Genomic DNA, 20,571 nt, shown 5'->3' on the forward strand with positions numbered 1-20,571 from the left:
CTGTATTATTACAAATTCTTATGTCTCTATAAATAGTATGATAATTTTTATAAGTAAAATGAAGCATAAATTTGAAGTGACAAGTCGATGAACTTCGAAGCGAGTCTGCCACGTGGCACGGGTTGAACAATTATGAGCACTCGTATCAAGTACCAGTTTAGGCCTTGAATTACGTGCCAGCTGTTACTTTCCCTAGGACGCGGGTTCGTGATAGCCAGCCAAGTGCATAAGGCTGGTTGCACGGCGACACGCCGGCTTGTGCCGTGACTGTAACGCTGTAAACATCGATTAACGTAATGATAAACACAATCACGAGATTTCTTACGTTGTGCTAATTGGGATAAAGATCGTCGTATACGTATCACCTAAGAGAATTGTTAGAACATTAATTTTCTCAATGTATGTACATTCCCGTTCGCAATTTTGAAATACTGATAGGCAATGAAATAATAATCTATCATTCTATTTTTTTTCATTGTGCTACACTGAAAAAATTAATTTTAATTTGTATACTGAAGTAAATATTCATGAAAGATATAATTCATGCAAGAATTCCAACGACCCTAGATTCGAGTTGCTTTCGAGGAAAGGACAGGAATAAAAAGTAGCACATATTTCGTAAAATCATGTTTGAATGACTTCAAGCACATTGCCTTCTTTGAATTGGTGGACCCATCTTTATGAAGGGAAGTGTAAGCAAGAGTTGGATTATCTGGCATCTGACATGAGTTTCATTAAAAAGTTGAACTGGTACGAGGATGAAAAACGTCTGGCTCTCGAGCTGGAAGTCTTTGACACAATTAATTATACTCCCATCGGTTAACGACAGCCGAGGAGCTTGTCACGGATAATCCCAGGCAACGAAATCGGCGTAATTAGCTTTTAAATGACATTTTCTCGTTATCGTATCCGTCGAAATGAAATTGGCGGCCGCTTTGCCGGCGAACGCGACGCCGAATGTACATACATACCTACGCGCTGATAGTTGCGGCCGCCTCGTACTCCGGTGGCGAGAATAGGTATCTGCCTCTTTGTTTTCACACTGAAAATTAATTACTGCAAAGCCGTCTGCGGCCTGGATATACATATATCCAAGCGTTATCTACGGGGTAACGATAGGTAAATAGCTGGAAATTTTCGATGGAAAAAGAGATCGATAAAGCCGGGGGCTTACGGGAGACACACACGTGCCGATGGAAGTTCCGCTGAATTTGTGGAGCAAGAACTATGCAAGACAAATTTCCAAGAGGTGGGCGTGGAACCGCGTCGGCTCGGTTTAGAGTAAAACAGAGACTTGGGAACTATGTGGGCTAAGTTTACAACCTGTGTGTACGCGAAAGACGAATTTAGAGTAAACCAAAGGGATCGTACAACTTAGTAGTAAGAAGTTGAAAAGAAGAGTGCACTATGCGTCCCGCGGTTAAAGAACGGAATTGTTCCGTTCTCGTCTTATCCCTCGCCTGGCGAATGACGAATACACGGAGAGTGAATAGGAAGTATTATCCACTGATTATTCGTCTCATTAAATATCCAACGAAAAACGCATTTCAATTTGTCAAAATTTAATGAATTGGATCGTATAATGAATTCGTGCAAAACATGTTTTGATAAAATCGTTGCATAACGTGTTGTTGTATACTTCTTAGTGATTCGTCTGATGTAGACGTGAAACTTGAAATTCCGGATTTACTGTATGTATTTAGCTCATAGTTGGACACTGCGTTGTCGCACTGACATTTATTAATCGTTGTCGTTGAAGCCGGCAGTGAAGTCAAGTTTCTTACTTTCTTCGTCGTTTATAATTTAACGCTCGAAGTTTGAAAGTTTAATGTCACTATTACACGCATGCTTACTAACCTGAATTACGTGTAGGAAAATTTAGTTCAGTTTCCTTGTGAGAGAAACTGTGGACAGACGTGCTCGAGAGCGATTAATATCCTAGTCGAGAGTTAAATATACGCAGCACTGAGAATTTAGAGTTTCGAGGGAAACGATTTGTATTAATAGGTATCTCCATTCTTTGAAGTTGTGAGTCATCTCGAGGGACATTTGAATTCTCCTTAAATCACTGTCCACGTAAATGCGCCTTCAACTTTTACGTTCGCTTAATCGAGGAGCACGCATTTCGCCATTTTCAGACGTTATTTTCGAGGACGGAGAACGAGAACGGGAAAGACGTCATAACAGGGTTGTAGATACGTGTCAGGAAACCATACGTACTTGAATTCGTAGTCTACATACGTCAATTGAATTTGACATGTGCCACTTCGAACCATATTCATGCGAATCATATTCCTGTTCGCATAGATATTTTCTTTATTCTTCCATCAATGCTTTTTCTATTGGGAGAAATATTGCTTTCATCTGTTCGTCAACTAATAAAACGTTCGTGTAACGATGTAAGAATAGGAGCTCGTACGTAATGACAATGAGAAAATTGTATTGTCAGTCGTGGAGCATGTCCCACTTTCCAAACACGTTTCCTGGGAAACTAAGATTCTATGAAATACCAAAAATTCATTATGTTTCTTTTGTGTCGCCGAAAAGTGTCTGGCATTCTCATGTACGGAAGGCGGGAAGTGGAAGCTACTTAATAACGTAAAAAGAGGGGAAAATGAAATAAACCAGAAGCGAAGGAAAATAATATGGGGCAAAGGGAAAGAGAAAAAAGCTGGGAGAGGAAGCGGTAACAACGGAAGGAGGTTCGAGGAGGGAAGAAAGGATAGGAAAGGGTCGAAAGGAAAAGTGAAGTACAAAAGGAAGCGGAGCAACATGAAGTAGAAAAAGGAATGACAAAGGGTTTGTAGCGCGAGGGAGGAAGTGGCGGAGACTTGGCCATCAAGCGGAGGCGCGCGCGGATCAGAAAAAGAAACGAACATGAATAAAGACAAAGGAAAGAAAATGATCTAGGGCGGTTGGAATGAAAGAAGAGAAACTGGAAGGGAAAAAAAAGAAAAGGAGAAACAGGAGAGGAGTGACAGGAAGGTGGGTCAGAGGGAAAGGTGGACCGAGCAACGGAGAGGTGGAACAAAAAGGGGGAGGAAAGTAAAACGAAGAAAAGCGTTAAGAAAGGAGTTTTGGATAGTATGGGAGATTTGGCGTACAGTTGACGTTTCATCGGAACATTGCTTTTACTAGGACGTCGATATGTACCTGCGAGCAGTCAATTCTTCTAATAAAAACAGAGTAACTGGCAATAAATATAGAATATTGACCCATCGCATAATCACATATGATTGATTGACACATGTATTCCTGAATGTTTAAATAATTACAATTTTGAAGTCTCATACAGATCTGACAGTGAGTTCAATTGGCAATATTACAAATAATTAGTTCTTATTCGATTATGTCAGGAAAACATTCATTCTCTTATATCGGGGTAACGGTTTATGTAATATTTTCAACCAATGCATTATGTATGTGGTTCGATATCGAGAAAAAAATATTCTGCGAAGGTGCTCCTTTCGAACATTGTTCCTGTTCGATCTGCTGGCTACGGTATCTTACTAAATTCTCCATTGCTATTCTATATTCAAATTTTCTACTGCGGGGAATATCATTTTAACGCATAACATACCTATCAAATTTCGCCGTGGCCAGCCTGAGAACCATTTAGGTGCGGACGCGTTCTGACCCTCGTATTAGATCATGTTACATACGTTTGCCTACTGCAAACTATGTTTCCAAGTGAAATGAATAAAAACCGATTACAGCGTATCGATTATTTACTGACACGAGTAGTTCGATACAGTCACCGTTCCTGGAGATTTCTCGTTTTCAACTTATCTTTAAATCCATCTAACTCGAGGGTATACTCGGAACAGAAGAGGCCGATAGACCCGAAGCTCTCGGCTTGCTATCTGGTCCACGAATAAGTTGGACTCCCTGTAAACTCGTATACACACCTGGCCCACGGTGTTTATAAACTTTCTTTCAGCTTAGTTTAGTGGGCATTGATATTGGTCAGGAAACTTTACAAACGTCACCGCATGTGGAAAGCACCCAGCCAATACATATATTCGCCTCCATCTATTTGATGAGTTTTATAACTTGCATGCTAGTAGTCGAATGCGTTTCATAAAATATCATCAACAAGTAGTGGCTCAGGTATCCAATCAAGTTTCCATTTTATTAAACCACTTGACTATCGGTGAAGGATGCTTCTTTCGCTTTGAATTATTATCAAATGCAATATCAGGAAAATGATTTAAATATACAGTTTAACAAAATGATCACAATTTCGTATTACACGAGTTGCTCGTAGAACGGATATCGCGCGTTTCTGTAAGAAAAAGAGGGAGGGGGCGGCAACGAGACCGAGGAATAAAAAATTTCAGCAACAGTGAAGGAACGGGCGCGACGTAACAATCTAATTAACGTCAAATTCACTGTTCTTGGCGTTCTCTCAAAAACGAACAAAGGCGCGGCCTACCGTGTCGTGGCATGCTCGTTGCACACGGTTCCCAAGTCGAAAACGCTAGACTAATGCAACAATGCGATTAATGTCCGACTCGGTTCTTGTAGGCATTTAGCTAAAAAGGAAATACCGTAAATAAATCGTGAGATCTGTCAACGATATTCAAGAATAACAGGATTCTTGCGCAACGAAGCCGCGTCGCCTTGAGGGATGTACATTCAGGAACATTCCTCATTATTCGACTGCGGATATTTTATAAAACTTGTAAAGTATTCATTTCACAAATGAAATCTAATATGAATTTGTATACTTCACGTTCATCTCCATTATCTAATGATAACAGATATGAAGAATGGAGTAAAATTACTCGACGGCTTACATTTCCTGCGAGAGCATTAATAAATTGCGACGATGTTAGATCTGGAACATAAACACTAGAATAATTACATAGATTCGAACAGCTGCAAACGTTTCCGTTGAGTACAGAGACGAGGCACCGGTCGTCTGACCAACACCTAAGAGTCCAAGCAAGAGGAATACAAAGAGAGTGAGAGGGAGGAGAGGGAGGAGGAGGAGGAGGAGGAGGAGGCAGAGAGGGTTGTTTTTGTCATGGAGCAATGGACTGACGGATCGGTGGAAGACAGCGCAGAGGCGGGGAGATCGCGGTCGTAGGGGGAAAACCTGGGGCAAGAAACGGGGGTGGACGTCGAGTAAAGGTGGCAGCGCCGTGGCGGCCAACCCGGGAAACACGGATGGGGTTGACCTGCAAGCTCTCTCAGTCGCGGACAAGCCGCTGCGCGTGGATAACATCGAACGCGGTGTCGCGACAGGGGAAGGAGGCATCGGTAGTACGCGTTCATCTCTAATCGTCGTGATCATCTGCAAAACGAAACGGTGATTAATTGTATGATTTTATACCGTGAGAGGAAAGGATTCGCGCGTCGATCGTCGTCGAAGCTCGGCCACCGCCACACGGTGAATTTGGAAGTTACAAAGAAGCGCGGGTAATTAGGCACTCATCGAGATAGACGCATTGCTTTCGAACGTGCCCCGAGCGTTTTGCACGTGCAAGGGGGGTGCGTAACTGTGCTTGCCAGCCAGCAATTAGGCTTCGTCGATGTTCCGGTTTTGTTGCGAGTCGCCAAGCTTCGCGCACTGGCTCTCGTCCCGGGGCCGGGGATACCTACTTAACAAGGGGTTCGGGGTGGCGAGCGAATTTCGAGCCGCGCTCGATCTGACAAATTTATTTGCGGTACGGACTCGCACTGGATCTGCGGTGCGCTACAGATTCAGTCTTCCCGCTGGCTTACGTGCGTTCTGAGGCTCTGCGTTCCATCAAATTGATTTCCAATTCGAGTTCTTAGAACAGTTAGAACTGCCTGTACCGTTCAGTTTAAGTGAGTGAGGAAGGATTAATACGACGTGGATTAAGTGTAATCCGGATCGCATTGCGACGACGGATAGGGTTAAGTGTTCACCTACTTTCATCCTGATTTTACCGTATGTAGAAGTTCAATTTTCCTGGAGGAATTCTAGTAAGAAGAAATTCTACAATATGCCTCTTCAGAATTCTAATATCATCGCATGTTTTAATTCCGGACTTATTTTTTAACAACCGCTCGCGGAACTGTTTCTTTAACAAGCATGCTTATTTGCATGAAGAAGTATCAGTCTGTTCGCGTTTATGACTTATTTCATTCAGCAATTAAATATTTTAAACTTGTTTGCATAAGGATCATGGAAATTCGTCGACGGAATTTACGGTACGCTCCGTAGAAATATTTCGAATGTCGCGACGAGACTAACGGATAAGTTTTATACATAACAGTAAAATGACTGTAAATATTTGGAAGTTTAGGAAATTGTGAGAACAGTAGCAGTTTGACAACGGCTTAAACAAATTGCACGGTTGTAAGTCTACACAAATAGTAGTATAAACACTATTTCGTTTTTTATATTTCACCAGTTCTCATCGTTCGTACGAGTGTATGCGTTTCACCGTTCGCGTAGGTATTTTATACGTTGCATAGAAAAAATTTAAATATTTGAAATAGCAGTGAACAAAAGAGAAATTTGACAAATAGAAGCGATGCAAATTTTTTATCCCGTCATCGAATGAAACAGGAAATTGTTTCTTTTCCTAGACGGAAAACGAATTTTTTCCATTCTCTCGATGAGAATGTCATTGCGAGTCGATGGAAAATTTCTTTCAATTCACGAAGGAACGGTTCGAACGAGACTTACGTAATTTTCGCAGGATTGAAACAGTCGTAAATGAAGGGATGAAATTTTCCTCGTTTCCGCATAATTGGCTCGTTATTATCGCCCTAATTGGACTATTTTTTACCGAACGTTCAACAATGAAAGACACGTACACACATACATATACATATGTACGTACACTGTACTTTGAGTAATATTTATGATCGAAATTAGTTTTGCGTAGTTCGCGAACCGTTTAAATTGATCAATTAACTGGTCACAATAACAATTTAATTGGCGCCTTGTTACTCTCGCGGAAAATTTAATAATTAACGCGAGTAGCTCGCGTAAGAAAAACGGCAGAAGGAAACAGCGTTGGATGGAAAATTACATTGCCCGGGATATTCAGCAGAGGAGGTAATAAAAACATTATTACGAGAATACTGCCGTACGCTATAGTTGTAATTAGTCTGAAACGAGGATTCAAAGCAACCAGCGAGACGTAAAAACAAACGAAGGCAATTATTTAATGGGTAGATAAAAGTGACCATACGCTCATCCGTGTAAAAAGTCTGCTCGGATTGAACTTCAACTAAAGTTATAATTGGGGGGGGGGGGTCACGAGTAAGACAGAATAATCGAAAGAGAAAAAGAAGCAATTCGGTCGGATAGTAACTATTTAATTAACGGTGGATGGGAATGGAAAAATGGAGGGGACGATCGACAGGGTCGGCAGGACTCTTCAACCCCCCGTTCAGGTTTTAAACCGGCGACGAAATTTTCTGTAGAAAATCTCTTAGGAATTCGTCGGAAAATGAAGCAGTTACACGGCACGACAGACCAATCTCCTGTAACAGGCGTTCCCCTTTTTGAGCTTGTCAGATTAGATGGGACCGTGTGATGCACAGTGCAACCAGTGACGCGACGTACTTTTCACGATGCGAGTGAATGGACTATTCTGCATCCTTCGTCGCAATCAGTTAACGACCGTGCATGGCTTCTACCTTTTTCCACCATCCGACGACGTGTCGGTGTCCGTTCGATTTAAGTGCGAAGTGAAAGATAGGCTACTGGGATTTAACACAGTGCGACGATAATGTGATCGTGAGTCAGTGTCACTGTTCGACCAGAACCATTCCTCTCGCACTCGTTTCGTCACTGTTTCGGTAGTATTCTTCGAGCGCTTGCACTTGCTTGAATGCCGCGAGATCATTTGAACATTCCTCTGCAAGTTCCTTGGAAATTTCGTGTTTCTACCGTAATTTGATGATCGAAATGAAAATTCCTAACGAAGGGTCTTGTATAAATCGTTTTCCTCTCTTGTTTAAACTACAAAGTGGATTGAATTTATAGACGCACCAGGCAACGTAAACTGTACACGTCTCGGTATTTTTAAACCGCTTTACACGATTCTCGGTTTGCGAGGACGAATGAACCGCCACGTGAATTATTTCATTAAAGCTACTCGTTGCTATAAATTCCGCGCGGACTGAAAGCGCGGCACCGATCGTCCCGATGAAATTTTTTCCAAACGACCGATTTCGAATAGCCATAATTCCCCGATGAAAGTCAAATCGATGTTATCCCACGGAATTCGCACTTGGATGTAATGTTGATTAACGGACATTTTTTTCCCTCGTTCCAAAATGCACCGGCGCGAAAGTTTCCACGTTTTATCGCGCGTTCGAGTTTCTTCCCCGCCCGCGTCACGGTTCATAATACGAAATTCCGCGTTAATGCAGTACCCGCGAGAATAGCTCGTATTCCAAAGTATCGGAGTTTTCAGATCGTATGCATTTTCACGCGGAGAAAACCGAAGACGTACTTCGGTACGGATTAAAATAGTAACTCGCTTAATAACCGAGTTCAAGAGTTGAAACAATCGAATTCATCTGGATGCACGATTTTCAGAATAAAATGCACTTGAGAACGTGTTCTCGAAATCTTTCAACTCTGTGACTTTTCATGTATAAAATTTCCCATTATAAAACATTTCCAACCGAAACTACATTTTATTCAATACACGAAATTTGATTTTCGTGGAACTGGAAGTAATGCGTTTTTAACAAGAGAGCTGTTTTTCTACCGTGAGATATATTATTTCACGCGACATTAAATCCTGTAGTTTTTTTCGAATTGATGATTCAGCTGCACGGATGAAGTGTACTCCAGGTAAAAGCGATTATTCTAAGAAAATTAATTTCTCATTTCAAAAATGAAAGGGTCCGCTGTTCATTAGCAATGATAAATGCATCTACAAAGTTGCGATTAAACATCAAAATGTCCGTTTCGCGTAAAGTAAAACATGTGCGACGAAGAGTGGATTTAATAATTCCATTTTGCACGTTTCTCTACGGATTTCCTTACGCGCGTCCCGTGTATGTGAAAAAAAATTAATGAAGCATCAGTCTCGTTGTTCTGGAAAACGAAGCTTTGCACGGCAAACGCGGCCCTTGTGCCCGTCTTAGTTACTTTGTTCTTAGAGAACATCGCGACTACTCGTGCATCCCGCATTCTTTCCCGAGCGATTCTTTTCAAAATAACGAAAGTGCACTCCTGCCGTATCCAAACTGTTGCACACGCTCGGAGCTAACGACGCAGCTCTCCGTGTCGGTCCGCGTTACGACCGGCCGGAAACGATTTAAAAATAAAAATTTTAGATAGTTAAAAAAAATCGCGTATCTCATAAGATTAAAACATATTCGAGTCGATCGTGATATTCAACAAAGTCACTATTTGTTCGAAAGCTGTGTTATTTCTGGGTCTGTACAGCTGCCACGGAAAAGTTGAACGCTTTTGTTCCGTGACACCAAAAAGCCAACCGTATATACGCGTTGAGGGAACTCTGAAACTGATAAAACTGATTTCAGGAATCGCTGGGTTGGCAGAAAACTGTGGCGTAACCGTCGAATTAGTACGTCGATGAAAGCCCATTTTCCCCGAAACACCCTCCGAACAAGTTTCCTATCGACTCCGATTCTCCATTTCCGCGTATACCCTCCCTTTTAATTTATCGTCAGCAACATAATATTTTCGTTAATACTGAATCACAGTTTCTACCTACATTTAGAAAAAAAATTCTAATTACATAAGCGTCTGTATTGATCGCAATCGTAGAGAGTAATTGAGGATGTTTGACATAAAAATTAACGATGTACTTCGAATTGTAGTATTTGAGAGGGCAGAGACGAGCCACTCTTAATACGTAACAGTTTCAACGAGTCTATAAATAAGAAGTTTTATAACAAACTGCACGGGGTCTTTCAGAACATTAATGATAAGAAAAACTGCGAGGAATATAAATGGATGCCTTTTATCTCGCTCCTACGAACTTCCTTTAATAGTAATTTTAATTATCGTTATTTACGCTGAGTTGCGCATTCGTTAAGAAATTATTTGACGTCCCTAGGCGAACTATATATTTTCTAATTGAATTAAAATTTCCTTAACATTTCCTCCATTTTTGCTTGAAGATTGAAAATATACTTTTCCATTTTCTGCAGCAAATTTAATTATGTTTGTGGACTGTGTATCATTGTTGTCATTTTATGTGGATGAGAATTCATGTACCACTCTTTTGCTTCTGCTAATTAAATTACCTTTTCATGCATTGCGAAATATTTGCAGTCTCGACAAAATTATATCCGAGAATAAAGCAGTTCGTAAACAACTCCGGTTAATATGCCAGATTGCAGCTATAATTATTAATAACTACATATTTTATTCTAAATTAGAGAATCAACTTTTCTCGACATTCTTGAAGTCCAGAATCGATTGGCAATTTCTGGGTAACTATTTCTGCAAATCTTTAATGAAATCGCATTTACTTCATGTTCCCTTAGATAATCTCTTATGCGACTGACGTTTCTATAGACATTTCCTGTTTCTCTCCGACTATTTGAAAACACGAAAGCTCTCTCGAATTCGAGTAGATAAACCCTGGCAAATATCATTCCGTCAGCATTTCGAGTAACGCGTCAGGTACGGTCAACAGTGTTGGTTCGAATCGATTTTTGTCATAACAACGCGTTCCCATGTATCCGCGAAACTTTGCTGCGACAACGTTGCAATTACCTCGCCGGATGCAGGACGAATTTCATTCCTGAAATCCCGTGTTAGATCATAGGTCAATCTCGAACACCATGCGTGGCTCCCGGCGTTTATTAGATCAGTCCTTCCTTTCTTTTATTGTTATAATCGATCGACTCTTGGAACGATAAACTCGAGTCAATTTCGGCGTTCACGTGTCTTTAGCGATCCTTCCTCTTCCGTGTTGGAATGTTTTTACCGTAACACCCGTGTTACTTTAATCCCGAAGACTTCGATGCACCTGCTATGTGACATCGTGACTCGACGGAGATAGAAAGACCCAATTACATCTCGTTCCCACGGAATCGGGCGAACACGTACAAGAAGCTTAAGACGCTTTAACTGCCGTGGGATTTGTATATCAGCCATCGAGATTCGTTTAAACGTCCCTCCGTCGACCTATGTACCAATCGTCGTGTTCCACGTTCCACGACGATGAATTTGTCTACGGAACTACGTTGAGCGAATACGTTTGCACCGACCTCGTTTCCAACGGTAGAATTCAGCATTTCCGTATTTCGTCTTATTATTAACGATAGGATTATAAATTGAAATGTCTGGAAATCCAATATAAGTAGGAATTTATCTCGTTTTTTAAAAACAATAATCTAGCGTCCTTGGATGAATTTTATAAGTGCAAAATATCTGCAGTCACGGTAATTCTGTTTCTATACAATTTTTAATCATTCCAAATGAACGGTGAAAGAAAATCGTAATACGAGATACTTACGGATTTATTAATAGAAAACGAAGTTACACGAGTCATCGCGTGCTTTAAATAAAACCAATTAAATGTTATCAATAATTGCGCAGTGCTCATGGCAAATCATGTGCATAATTAAACTCACGTTAAACCGAGTCGTTGAATTTATTGATACCCAATGCATACGAATTCGACGCAACGTTGTAACATGCCTATATTCAGAATTTATAGTTCAGCTTCTAACAATCTTTTTCACGTTATTTACTATTGATTTTGAACGATGCTCGCGTAACGTGTGTTTGTTAAAATTCCGGTCGGATATTACTTTGAATAACTTTTAATATTTGGATGGCGGCGTCGAAAAGCCAACAGTTCTCTCTGTGGGGGGTGTGCCTGAATTGCGCTCTCGATTTAGTGGGTAAATTTCGATGCACGCCGGTAGCCGTCCCGGTGGCCGTTACAAGGAAAATTGATAGGCGTAAAGTTTGACCAGTGAACCAGTTATCGGAAATCTTTGCCATCCTGTTAAAAATAACCGATAAAACTGTCACATGAGCGGCGCGAAGGACTAGGCGACTTTCATTCCTAATTTCGCAAAACTGTCCGATCGAGAATGATTTCGGGACATAAGTTGGCTTAACTGAATTTAGTACTCTAGCGAAGTGATTACACCTGAGCGATAATCGACTCGACGCGTCTTATAAAACAATTTTCAAGAATTTTTTCGGTATAAAATATGAGTTACGAATCGATGACACTGTAAAACTGATAAGACGGTTTAATCGTTTGTTACAGGTATCAGCATAAGAAAGTGGCGATCAGAATTTCGGACCGATGGAACATGACGAGTAGATCCGTGAATTAACAGGTGATTAATGCGCTCTATGACGCACGCTTAATGGATCGCGGTCGAGCCGTGTAATGCACGCGAGCGAACAGCACGATTTTCCTCGCTGCTCGAATTAAACGGACGGACAGGAAGAGCCCATTTGTACGTTTTAATTCTCGGCAGCGTGTGAGCGCGCCTCAGGGGCAGATAGGGAAAAAAAGGAAGTGTACCAGCGGAGAAGGAAAAAGGAAAATAAATATATATACGAACTCGCCGGTTCGGTAACGCGTTTCTTCGCTCTCTAAACAGCTGCAACAACGTTCAGAGGTTTCCCAGTGAGCGGTGGAAGCAGCGATCGTCGATTTCCCGCTATATAACTCGGAAACCGAGTGACCCGGTTTCTCGGGAAGCAACGAGCCGGCCAATTTCTCGAGGAAACGCAGACGAGCCGAGCCGAGCAGTTTCGAATTATGACCAAAGCGAATACCGATCGCCGGAGAATATAGTGGAAACACGTGGCTGGAGCCGCGCGCGAAAGAGCTTAATCCCCGGGAGACCGATTTCCCTCGGCGATATTAAAACTCCGGGGGATCGAAATTACGGTTGCCGGTACGGTAAAACCGTACAAATGGATTCGACGAATCGATAATGCGCGATTGTAAATCCTGACCCGTAGCGAGTCGCGTGTCTGATGAATAATACAATTCTTCCTCTCGCGTTGAATCCATCCAAAGGGGAAAACCGTCGGATAACTTCGTAAAACACTTATATCGACTGACACTGTTACGCGGGAACCGTAGAAGACGACAACGGTGAACCGCGTCGCGTCGTGTAAATATTTCAGTGTAATAACCTGTTCGACGACCGGCGCCGTGCCGCTGTTGATCGAGAGCCGAAATCGCGATCAGTTATGACGTTGGACAGCAGTGATTTGCATACAAGTCGACGATAAGCTACGGGCAACGGCGTGACAGTGATGTGGGTGTATCTCGATCGCGATTCCACCGTTACCGCGGCTGATCTCTGCGAGTAACTGATAAGGAGATCGAGGTGTGTTTGCGTTCGGGGCTCTTCTTCGCGAACCTGTGTCCGGAAGACAAACACCGGGAAGACAGGATGAAGAACAGACGTGGAAGGTGGCTCTGCTTTGCGCTGCACTTGGTCACGTTTCTTTTACATCACACCGGTAAGTTTACGTTAAAAATGAAATCAATTCAGATAATTTAGGAACACGTCAAATCAATTTTACTTGGAATAATGATAATAATTATACATCGAACGCATTGTTCGGAGGATTGCGCATGTCACAATTTTACAATAGATTCCTCTGATCACTCGTAACGTAATTAGCGTGAATATGTTTATTTTCGATGAAATTCCGAAATTAGTGGCAGTTGAAAATTGACATTGGCAATCTGAGCGTGCACGAAGGTAAGCCTCCGGCTTCGTGTTCGTTCGGCATTCGACGGGCAAACAAGATTAACTTGGCGTGATACGCACAGGGTTATTGCAACGCGAACGCAACAAAGCTGATCGCAATTTCTGGGGCGTATTAACGTTTACTCGGGTCGGTGTGGTCGGGACGGGGGTAGTTCCTGCCGCAGGAACGTCTTGTTCACGGGCTTTCGTGTTCCCAAAGAATTTTTCGATCGGAAGTGGTTCTCGCACGCGAGGCTTTTTACGCCACGGTGGGAGCGAGGGGGCCCGCAGTTATCCGTGGTATTCGCAGCATCGCCGGGTAGAAGCTCGCGCTAAGGAAACGACCGACAGATAAGAAGCCCCCGAGTGCTTTCGCAATTATGGAAAGACAGAGTTCTATCCCTTCAGCCCCCGGGCATTCTCGAGTGTCCTTAACTGCTATCGCGTTCTAGTTGATTTCCATACGATGAATGGACTCATGAATAAAGGGAGTTGCGATCGGCGAGGATTCTTGAACCCAGGCAGCCTGCCAATAATTTCGTCGCAACGAAATCGTAACCGAGGTCTCGCGCTACGCTCTTACGTTCCAAGACTTCCGTTCCGACGCGTCGGTCGATTCTACGAAACAATTTATCCGAGTTGTTTTCAATCAAAATTAATGTCCCCGATTCGACGATTAATCGTACGCGCGATCGACACCGCGTAATTGCGAGTCAGCTCGAGTAACGTCTCCATTCTTACTTTGAACTGTGTACCGACGTATTTCAGAGAATATGCCCGTCCTGTCAGTTTTTAAGACGTCGTGAAAAGCCGAACTGCCAATAATTCGAACGCGATGCTCCGCCGTTATCGACGTTTTACAAGGATTCATAATTCCGCAGGCTGCACGGCAGCGGTGTCGATGCGTCGCGTCGCGTCAAACGACGTGAATGGGTTTAAGTATCGCTGTTTGAATATCAATCGCTCGAGCGATCCTTTGTAACGCGTCGAATAAGTTGAAGAGCGGAAACGCTCGCTAGTGATTACCATACATAAGGAAATAACCGGGAAAAATTGTCGCACGGTAACGAGACGCCGCGTCCGTGTCGTCGTGTCGACACAGATGCACTTTTCATGCTGCTTCGATATAATCTCGCAACGATCTCTTCGCGAACAACGTCCCGGGGGGGAAACGAGTCGTCGAATAACAGGTCGCGGAAATATTAGTAAAATATGGGAAATCTTAATTATTCGCATAAAATGAGGTTCGCCGACGATCGTTTATTATCTATCTAGAGCACTTTGATAACATAACGTTGTATTCAGCGGTTTAATAAGGCCGTGCATTAAATACCGAATTTCTATAGGTCGCGTAATCGAGCACGCGTGCTTTAATTAAAAGTTTCGCACGTAATTATATCCTGCGAAACTTTTCCAGGAATTTATAAAATTAAACAGTGTCTAAAAACGGGTCATCTTATAAATATAATAACCGCGTATTAATTAACATCTTTACAAAAATTAGCAGCGCGTAATAAAATTTTATCTGGCGAATTAAAACGCCGACAGCTTCCACGATTCGGTCGGACACGAAAGAGTTCATAGGAAAATATTTCTCCCTCTAACGTAATGAGATTTAGACAGCGGCGAAGACCTCGAACCGTTCCGTTCAATTTATTTCGCACTCGTTCGATACGAGCATGGCGATTGTACGCGCAACGTGGACGTACCAGGTGCCTACACGTGGGACGAGGAGGTGCAATGCTGACGGAAAACTTCAAATTCAATTACCCACGGTCTCTAATTAACACGTTATTCCGTTTCCCCGTCGAGCTATTAACTTAGGGCGAATAAACATCGGTCGAATTAGTAGAACAAATTTGTCCCCGCCGACGTCTCCTGCTCTCAAGGAGCTTTTATCCCGGGTTATCCTTGGCCGGATACGAAGGGACGGCGGCGGCGGCGGCGGCGGCGGACGGAGATGGAGCAGTAGTGCCCGATCAACGGATACCTTCCCGGAAATTCTATCCGAAACTTTCTTAGGAGCGTCATAAGGAAAATTGAATTTTTAAGCGACAGCTCATTTACCGGTAACTAACTTCGTCGGCCGCCTTTGACTCGCGGAATCAATCTCTCCGTTTCCTGTTGACCGCGCGCGCGTACCCACGTCTTCCTTGGCTCTCCAAACTTCCTCCGACCGAGATTGAAATTTTATTTTTACATGCAGCCGGCGCGCGTCCGCCGTGTGCACACCGTTCGCGGTCACGAAACGAATCTCGGCCGTAGTTTGCTTTAGGGGAGAACTTCTCCGCGCGACGAAAGTGTCCGCGTTGTTGTGTTGTCGCGAATTTATTTGTAAACTGCTCTTTGATACTTTCTTAACCGCAGCCGAGCACCCTCAACTTTGTTTCCGTCGTTGTTAGCTTTGCAGTAAGAAGTACACGGGTCCCGACCGCGTACCGTAGAAATTCTCTAGTTTACGTAACAATTTTAGATTTGATTTTTTAAATCGACGAGACTCTCGTCTCGGGACGCGAAAAGTGTGTCGCGTGAGAAGTTATGAGTAGCAGTCGGAAAATTGGATATTCCGTTCTGCCACGATGGAGAAGGGGACAGTCGTCCGATCAGGTAACTCTCGAAGTCTCGAGCGGCTGACGCCGATGTCTTTATACTACTTGGAAGCGCTCGACGGGCTCACGGAATTGTGCGCGCAGGCGGACGTGTTACACGTTTGCGGAATGCGGTTGATTGTAAGTCGAGAACCCAATTTGGCAAACTCAAGTTCGTCGCTCGGGGGTTTGTCGGGGGGGTAGCGGGCGGAGACGGGTGGGCGCACACCGCAAGGACGTTGCGGCATTCTATTGAAGTTGTAGCAGCTGATGTTATTATGCCACGTTCGAGTAGCTGCATGGACGGGATATTGTGAATTTAGGAGGCATACCTTGTTTCAACCTCGGAATGCCGAAATTAAAGAGCCTGTCTGAACACCGGTATTGGTACCGTATTAAATTGCGTTTACGCAGCTTTATTTCCGTTCGATCGTCATTGCAACAATCACTTATTAGGCAGTACCTTTTCCTGAATACAAATCAGTTTCGACGTACTGTGCGATTCCGACGTGTCTTGCTAACCCCGTTCGGAATTCCGTGCAACGCGATAAGGTACATTTATATTGTACCATCGACGAGCGGTGAACGAGGAGAATGGCACCGTCGAAGCACGAATTCACGATGTTTTGTCACTGTTTCTGATCATCAATTAATACCCAAAGTCCTATGCTCGATACGAGCCTCGTACTGGATACGTTGGAAACGAATTTTGACAGACATCGTCCATCATTATAAATGTAATTTTACACACGGTATTAAATTTACACAAATCATTAGGATATTAATGAAACAAACTGCAATTGGGCGTTCATATAATATAATTTGTTCGTATCAATGCGAGAGTAAAATCAGGTTTCATTTTAACGAGGTCCACTACAAACTGAAAAGTGCAGACGGTCAGAGCTTTGATAGATTATTGGGCTGGATGGAAGTGAGCAATAGAGATGAGGACGCGGTATAGTGAAACAGACGAACGGATAGGGCGTAAACTATTGCTATTGGGCTTATCAAAGTGATTCACGTGACTGGACCACGGCATTATGCAAATGACCCGTAAAATTATCGTATCCTTCGGGTATCAGTAGACAAGAGCGAAACTGAACTTTCCATTAAACGTGACAGAGCGCTTTTGCGTCGGCTAGTCAGGGGATATCAGCGTGAAAGGGCACTGATAACGCATCTCCATCCGGCCGCGTTAAGCCGTATCTGCATTTACCCGAGTATTTATCATAATCCTGATCATTTTACCTCGGAGATCGTCGAAACAATTGCCGGATCAAAAGTTTCCGTTGATCATCGGAGACAGAAAAAGTTAAAACGCGAAGGCAAAATGATTCGTAATATCTTTTTCTTTATTTACGTTGGAAAAATTTGTACGCAATTCCCGGTATTGAAAACCGATTTGATTTAGTTACATCGTTCTATTCATACATTTTTCTATAAATATCACTTCCATTAAAGAGCATTGCACATCGATTTTTCCGTCGAGAGGAATGGAGTGGCAGACAATAAGAATGAACGAAACTAAGACAATGGAATTCCATTTGTCTGTTTACGCGAATCCTAACAATAGTTCCCAAAATGTTCTCCTTTTCTAAAAAAAAGTCCGAGTGAAAGGACTTCATTCGTACGCGATAAAGACGATGGCTTTGCTTCAATGGAACCGAGTCTCGCAATTTATCCGACGCGGTGGCCATTCGTATCAGTGGATAAATACGTAATTCGCGAGGGCCGATGGGAGAGGGTCAATAGGTTGCGGTGTGACCGAACGAAATAGATTTGACGCCGGCTGCTCCTTCCTACCATCGATATCTCCGTTCCACTTATCCCAAGGAGCGCAGGAAACAGGAAGCGATCCCTCCGATGCTTGTCGGGAATATGTCCAGCGAATTTATATCCATGGTCGGGCTGCGCGGACGGCCGTGCAGCTAAATCACTTTCCACTGCAGAAAAGGAATTACGCGACCATCGAAAAGAGCAATGGCCCTGAAATCGGTTCAATCGCTTCCAGGGCACGTTCCCCAGATTATTAACTCGATGTTTCTTGTGTCGTGCGAACGGGGACGCACACGCGATCGGAATCGACTCGACGTACACTACCGCTCATAAGTTGTACGACAAAATCGTTTATAGTCCTCGTTGATGAATTTGTAAAAGATTCGAGATCAGTTCTACGAAAGATACAGTGATTAGTCCGTAGTAATTATATATTTTTAGGCAATTAATTAGATTGTATTTCTTGTCTTATTAGATAGTGAGAATAATTTCATTTGTCGTCGACCATATGTGTCGCTTTCTGATTTTCGAGTTTGTTCTCGCTGCGAAGCAATCGAGATCTGCCTCCCTTCGGGGCATAAAGTATTATTGGAATTATCTGGGAATCGGATACGTGCAGCTCGAGACATTTATCCGTGCACGTTATTTACAGGGAGATATTTACGAGAATTTGTCCTGTTTACGGAACAACGAGTAACGTTATGTCTCCTCAGCTTAACCATCTTCTCCCGAGATCTTTCTTTGTCAACAACGACGTCGCCCCATCTCTCCGCGTACTTAATTTACAGCATCTATTTCGCTCTCCACTTTTTCTCTCAAAGCGGTACTTATTTTAGAATAATAGAAGGTTTCTTCGCTCTTGTGATATATTTGTTCAAGTATTTTAGGAAAATTGCTAGTTTTAAAATTAAAATGAAATTGGATAATGCTCAATAGACTTTTTTATATCTATTAAATCGATTAATATTATTAGCGATATTCGTGAATACGTCTGCTGAATTTAAATGCGAGTAAAATATAAATAATAGCAAGTCGCGCTAATTCTATTCGCAGTTGCAAGGAGTATTACCCTCCCGGGTCTCTAATCTCGTTTGCTTAATTCAAAGTGGTGAGAATTTTACTCCGGGGACGTGAATTAATAAAAAGTATCTAAGTTTATGCAACTCCTACCAGTTCTACGTATAACCAGACACAATTGGTAAGCATCTATTAACCAGCGTTTGAAAATATCCGGAGCTGAGCTTGCGACTTTTCGTTAGACAAGTTTGACGTGACACTTGAGGAACTGTGTATATACCTAATTGGTTCTGTGAAGTTCCCATCTAAACTTGGTCAAGAGTGCCACTTGTCAAGGCTTTGAATACGGTTAGATTTACAGTTCGACGAGAACGAAATTACGCCGTATTGTAAGCACGAATGAAAATCTCATCAGACGCATCTTGTGTACCTCAAGTTTGATCTTCGGCACCAATTTAAAAAATTGTTGCGCTGTTCAGCCGTTGTTATACAAATTATTCTAACGGCGTTTGAGAATATTTCTTTTGACTCGGAGTCGATAGTTCGCGCACGCACGCATCGATCCGCGGAGCTTTGTAACTTCCGCGACAGAAGTGGCTGCTCGACATTCTTCATTGAAACGATCGGCCGTGGACACTCGACGCGGCTGGTAGTTGGGCACGTCATAGTGGATAACGCGGTGCTCGGCGGTATTTTATATCGCAATTGAAAAATAGCTACGATTCATAAAACATTCTCGCGGATTCTCTGACCCAGTTCACGGCGCCGCGACACGCCGATACAAAGACCACGGAAAATGGGTTTTCAGGAGGTTTTGGTCGGACCAGAGGAATATTCGGTGGATGGCCGTCCAAGAAAGTAATTGCAAGAAAGCCCAGTTTTCCTTTCTTTTTCTTCTTAACCCCCCAAGTTCCCACGAAGTTGCGACCAGGAAGTTAGTCCAATATACTTTTTGCATTATAAAGTCGGCTATTTGATCGATGAAAGTATTACGGTTAATTACATAGACGTTTACGACGCCGCGATGAAGGGGAAGATTAATTCTTCGTGGAAACATTTTTCTACCGCAAACAACTTTTACGATCAAATTCGTTTATTTGATAGTCGGCGATATCGTTATCTTAACAAGATATTTCTTTGGTGCATATAAACACAGCCATTGCAGGTTCTATAAAATATCGTGTACATCGTTCGAACATTTCTCGGCGAGATGATTCTAAGGAAAAGAAAAAGAGACGTTTCGTGTCCAGTAAAATAACTGAATAAATAATAGAATATCCATGGTCTGTTTAAATCACCGTGAAGTAAATATTACTCCTTCCGGGGGATATATCTCGAATACATTGTCTCGGTTGGAAATATACGCGTAAAGCAAATATTTTCCGGGACTTCGCAAATCCGCAAGAAACTGTCCCAAATGCGAGTCCATAAAAAAAATATGGAAAACAGCGTTCACAGGCGAATCGTAAATTCGAAAAAATCCCGGTTTGTAGATATTGTATCGCGTATATACCGGCAGCTTCTAAGA

General features: G+C 42.7%; 1 protein-coding gene across 6 annotated transcripts in view; it reads left to right on the forward strand.

Annotated features, from left to right (window-relative positions):
- The window catches only part of LOC108626844 (hemicentin-1), a 205,461-nt gene that overhangs the window by 92,412 nt on the left and 92,478 nt on the right, over window positions 1–20,571 (forward strand). For 2 of the 6 annotated variants that reach the window (XM_018027757.2, XM_018027764.2), the window contains exons 1-2: window positions 5,197–5,314; window positions 12,210–13,429. In XM_018027757.2, the coding sequence (XP_017883246.1) occupies window positions 13,360–13,429 (70 nt within the window). In that variant the 5' untranslated portion in view covers window positions 5,197–5,314; window positions 12,210–13,359. The other 4 variants (XM_018027758.2, XM_018027760.2, XM_018027761.2 and 1 more) reach the window with 4 other exon arrangements.

Source organism: Ceratina calcarata, unplaced genomic scaffold, assembly GCF_001652005.2.
Source record: "Ceratina calcarata isolate Rehan_Ccalc_2016 unplaced genomic scaffold, ASM165200v1 scaffold43, whole genome shotgun sequence".
Taxonomy (NCBI): domain Eukaryota; kingdom Metazoa; phylum Arthropoda; class Insecta; order Hymenoptera; family Apidae; genus Ceratina; species Ceratina calcarata.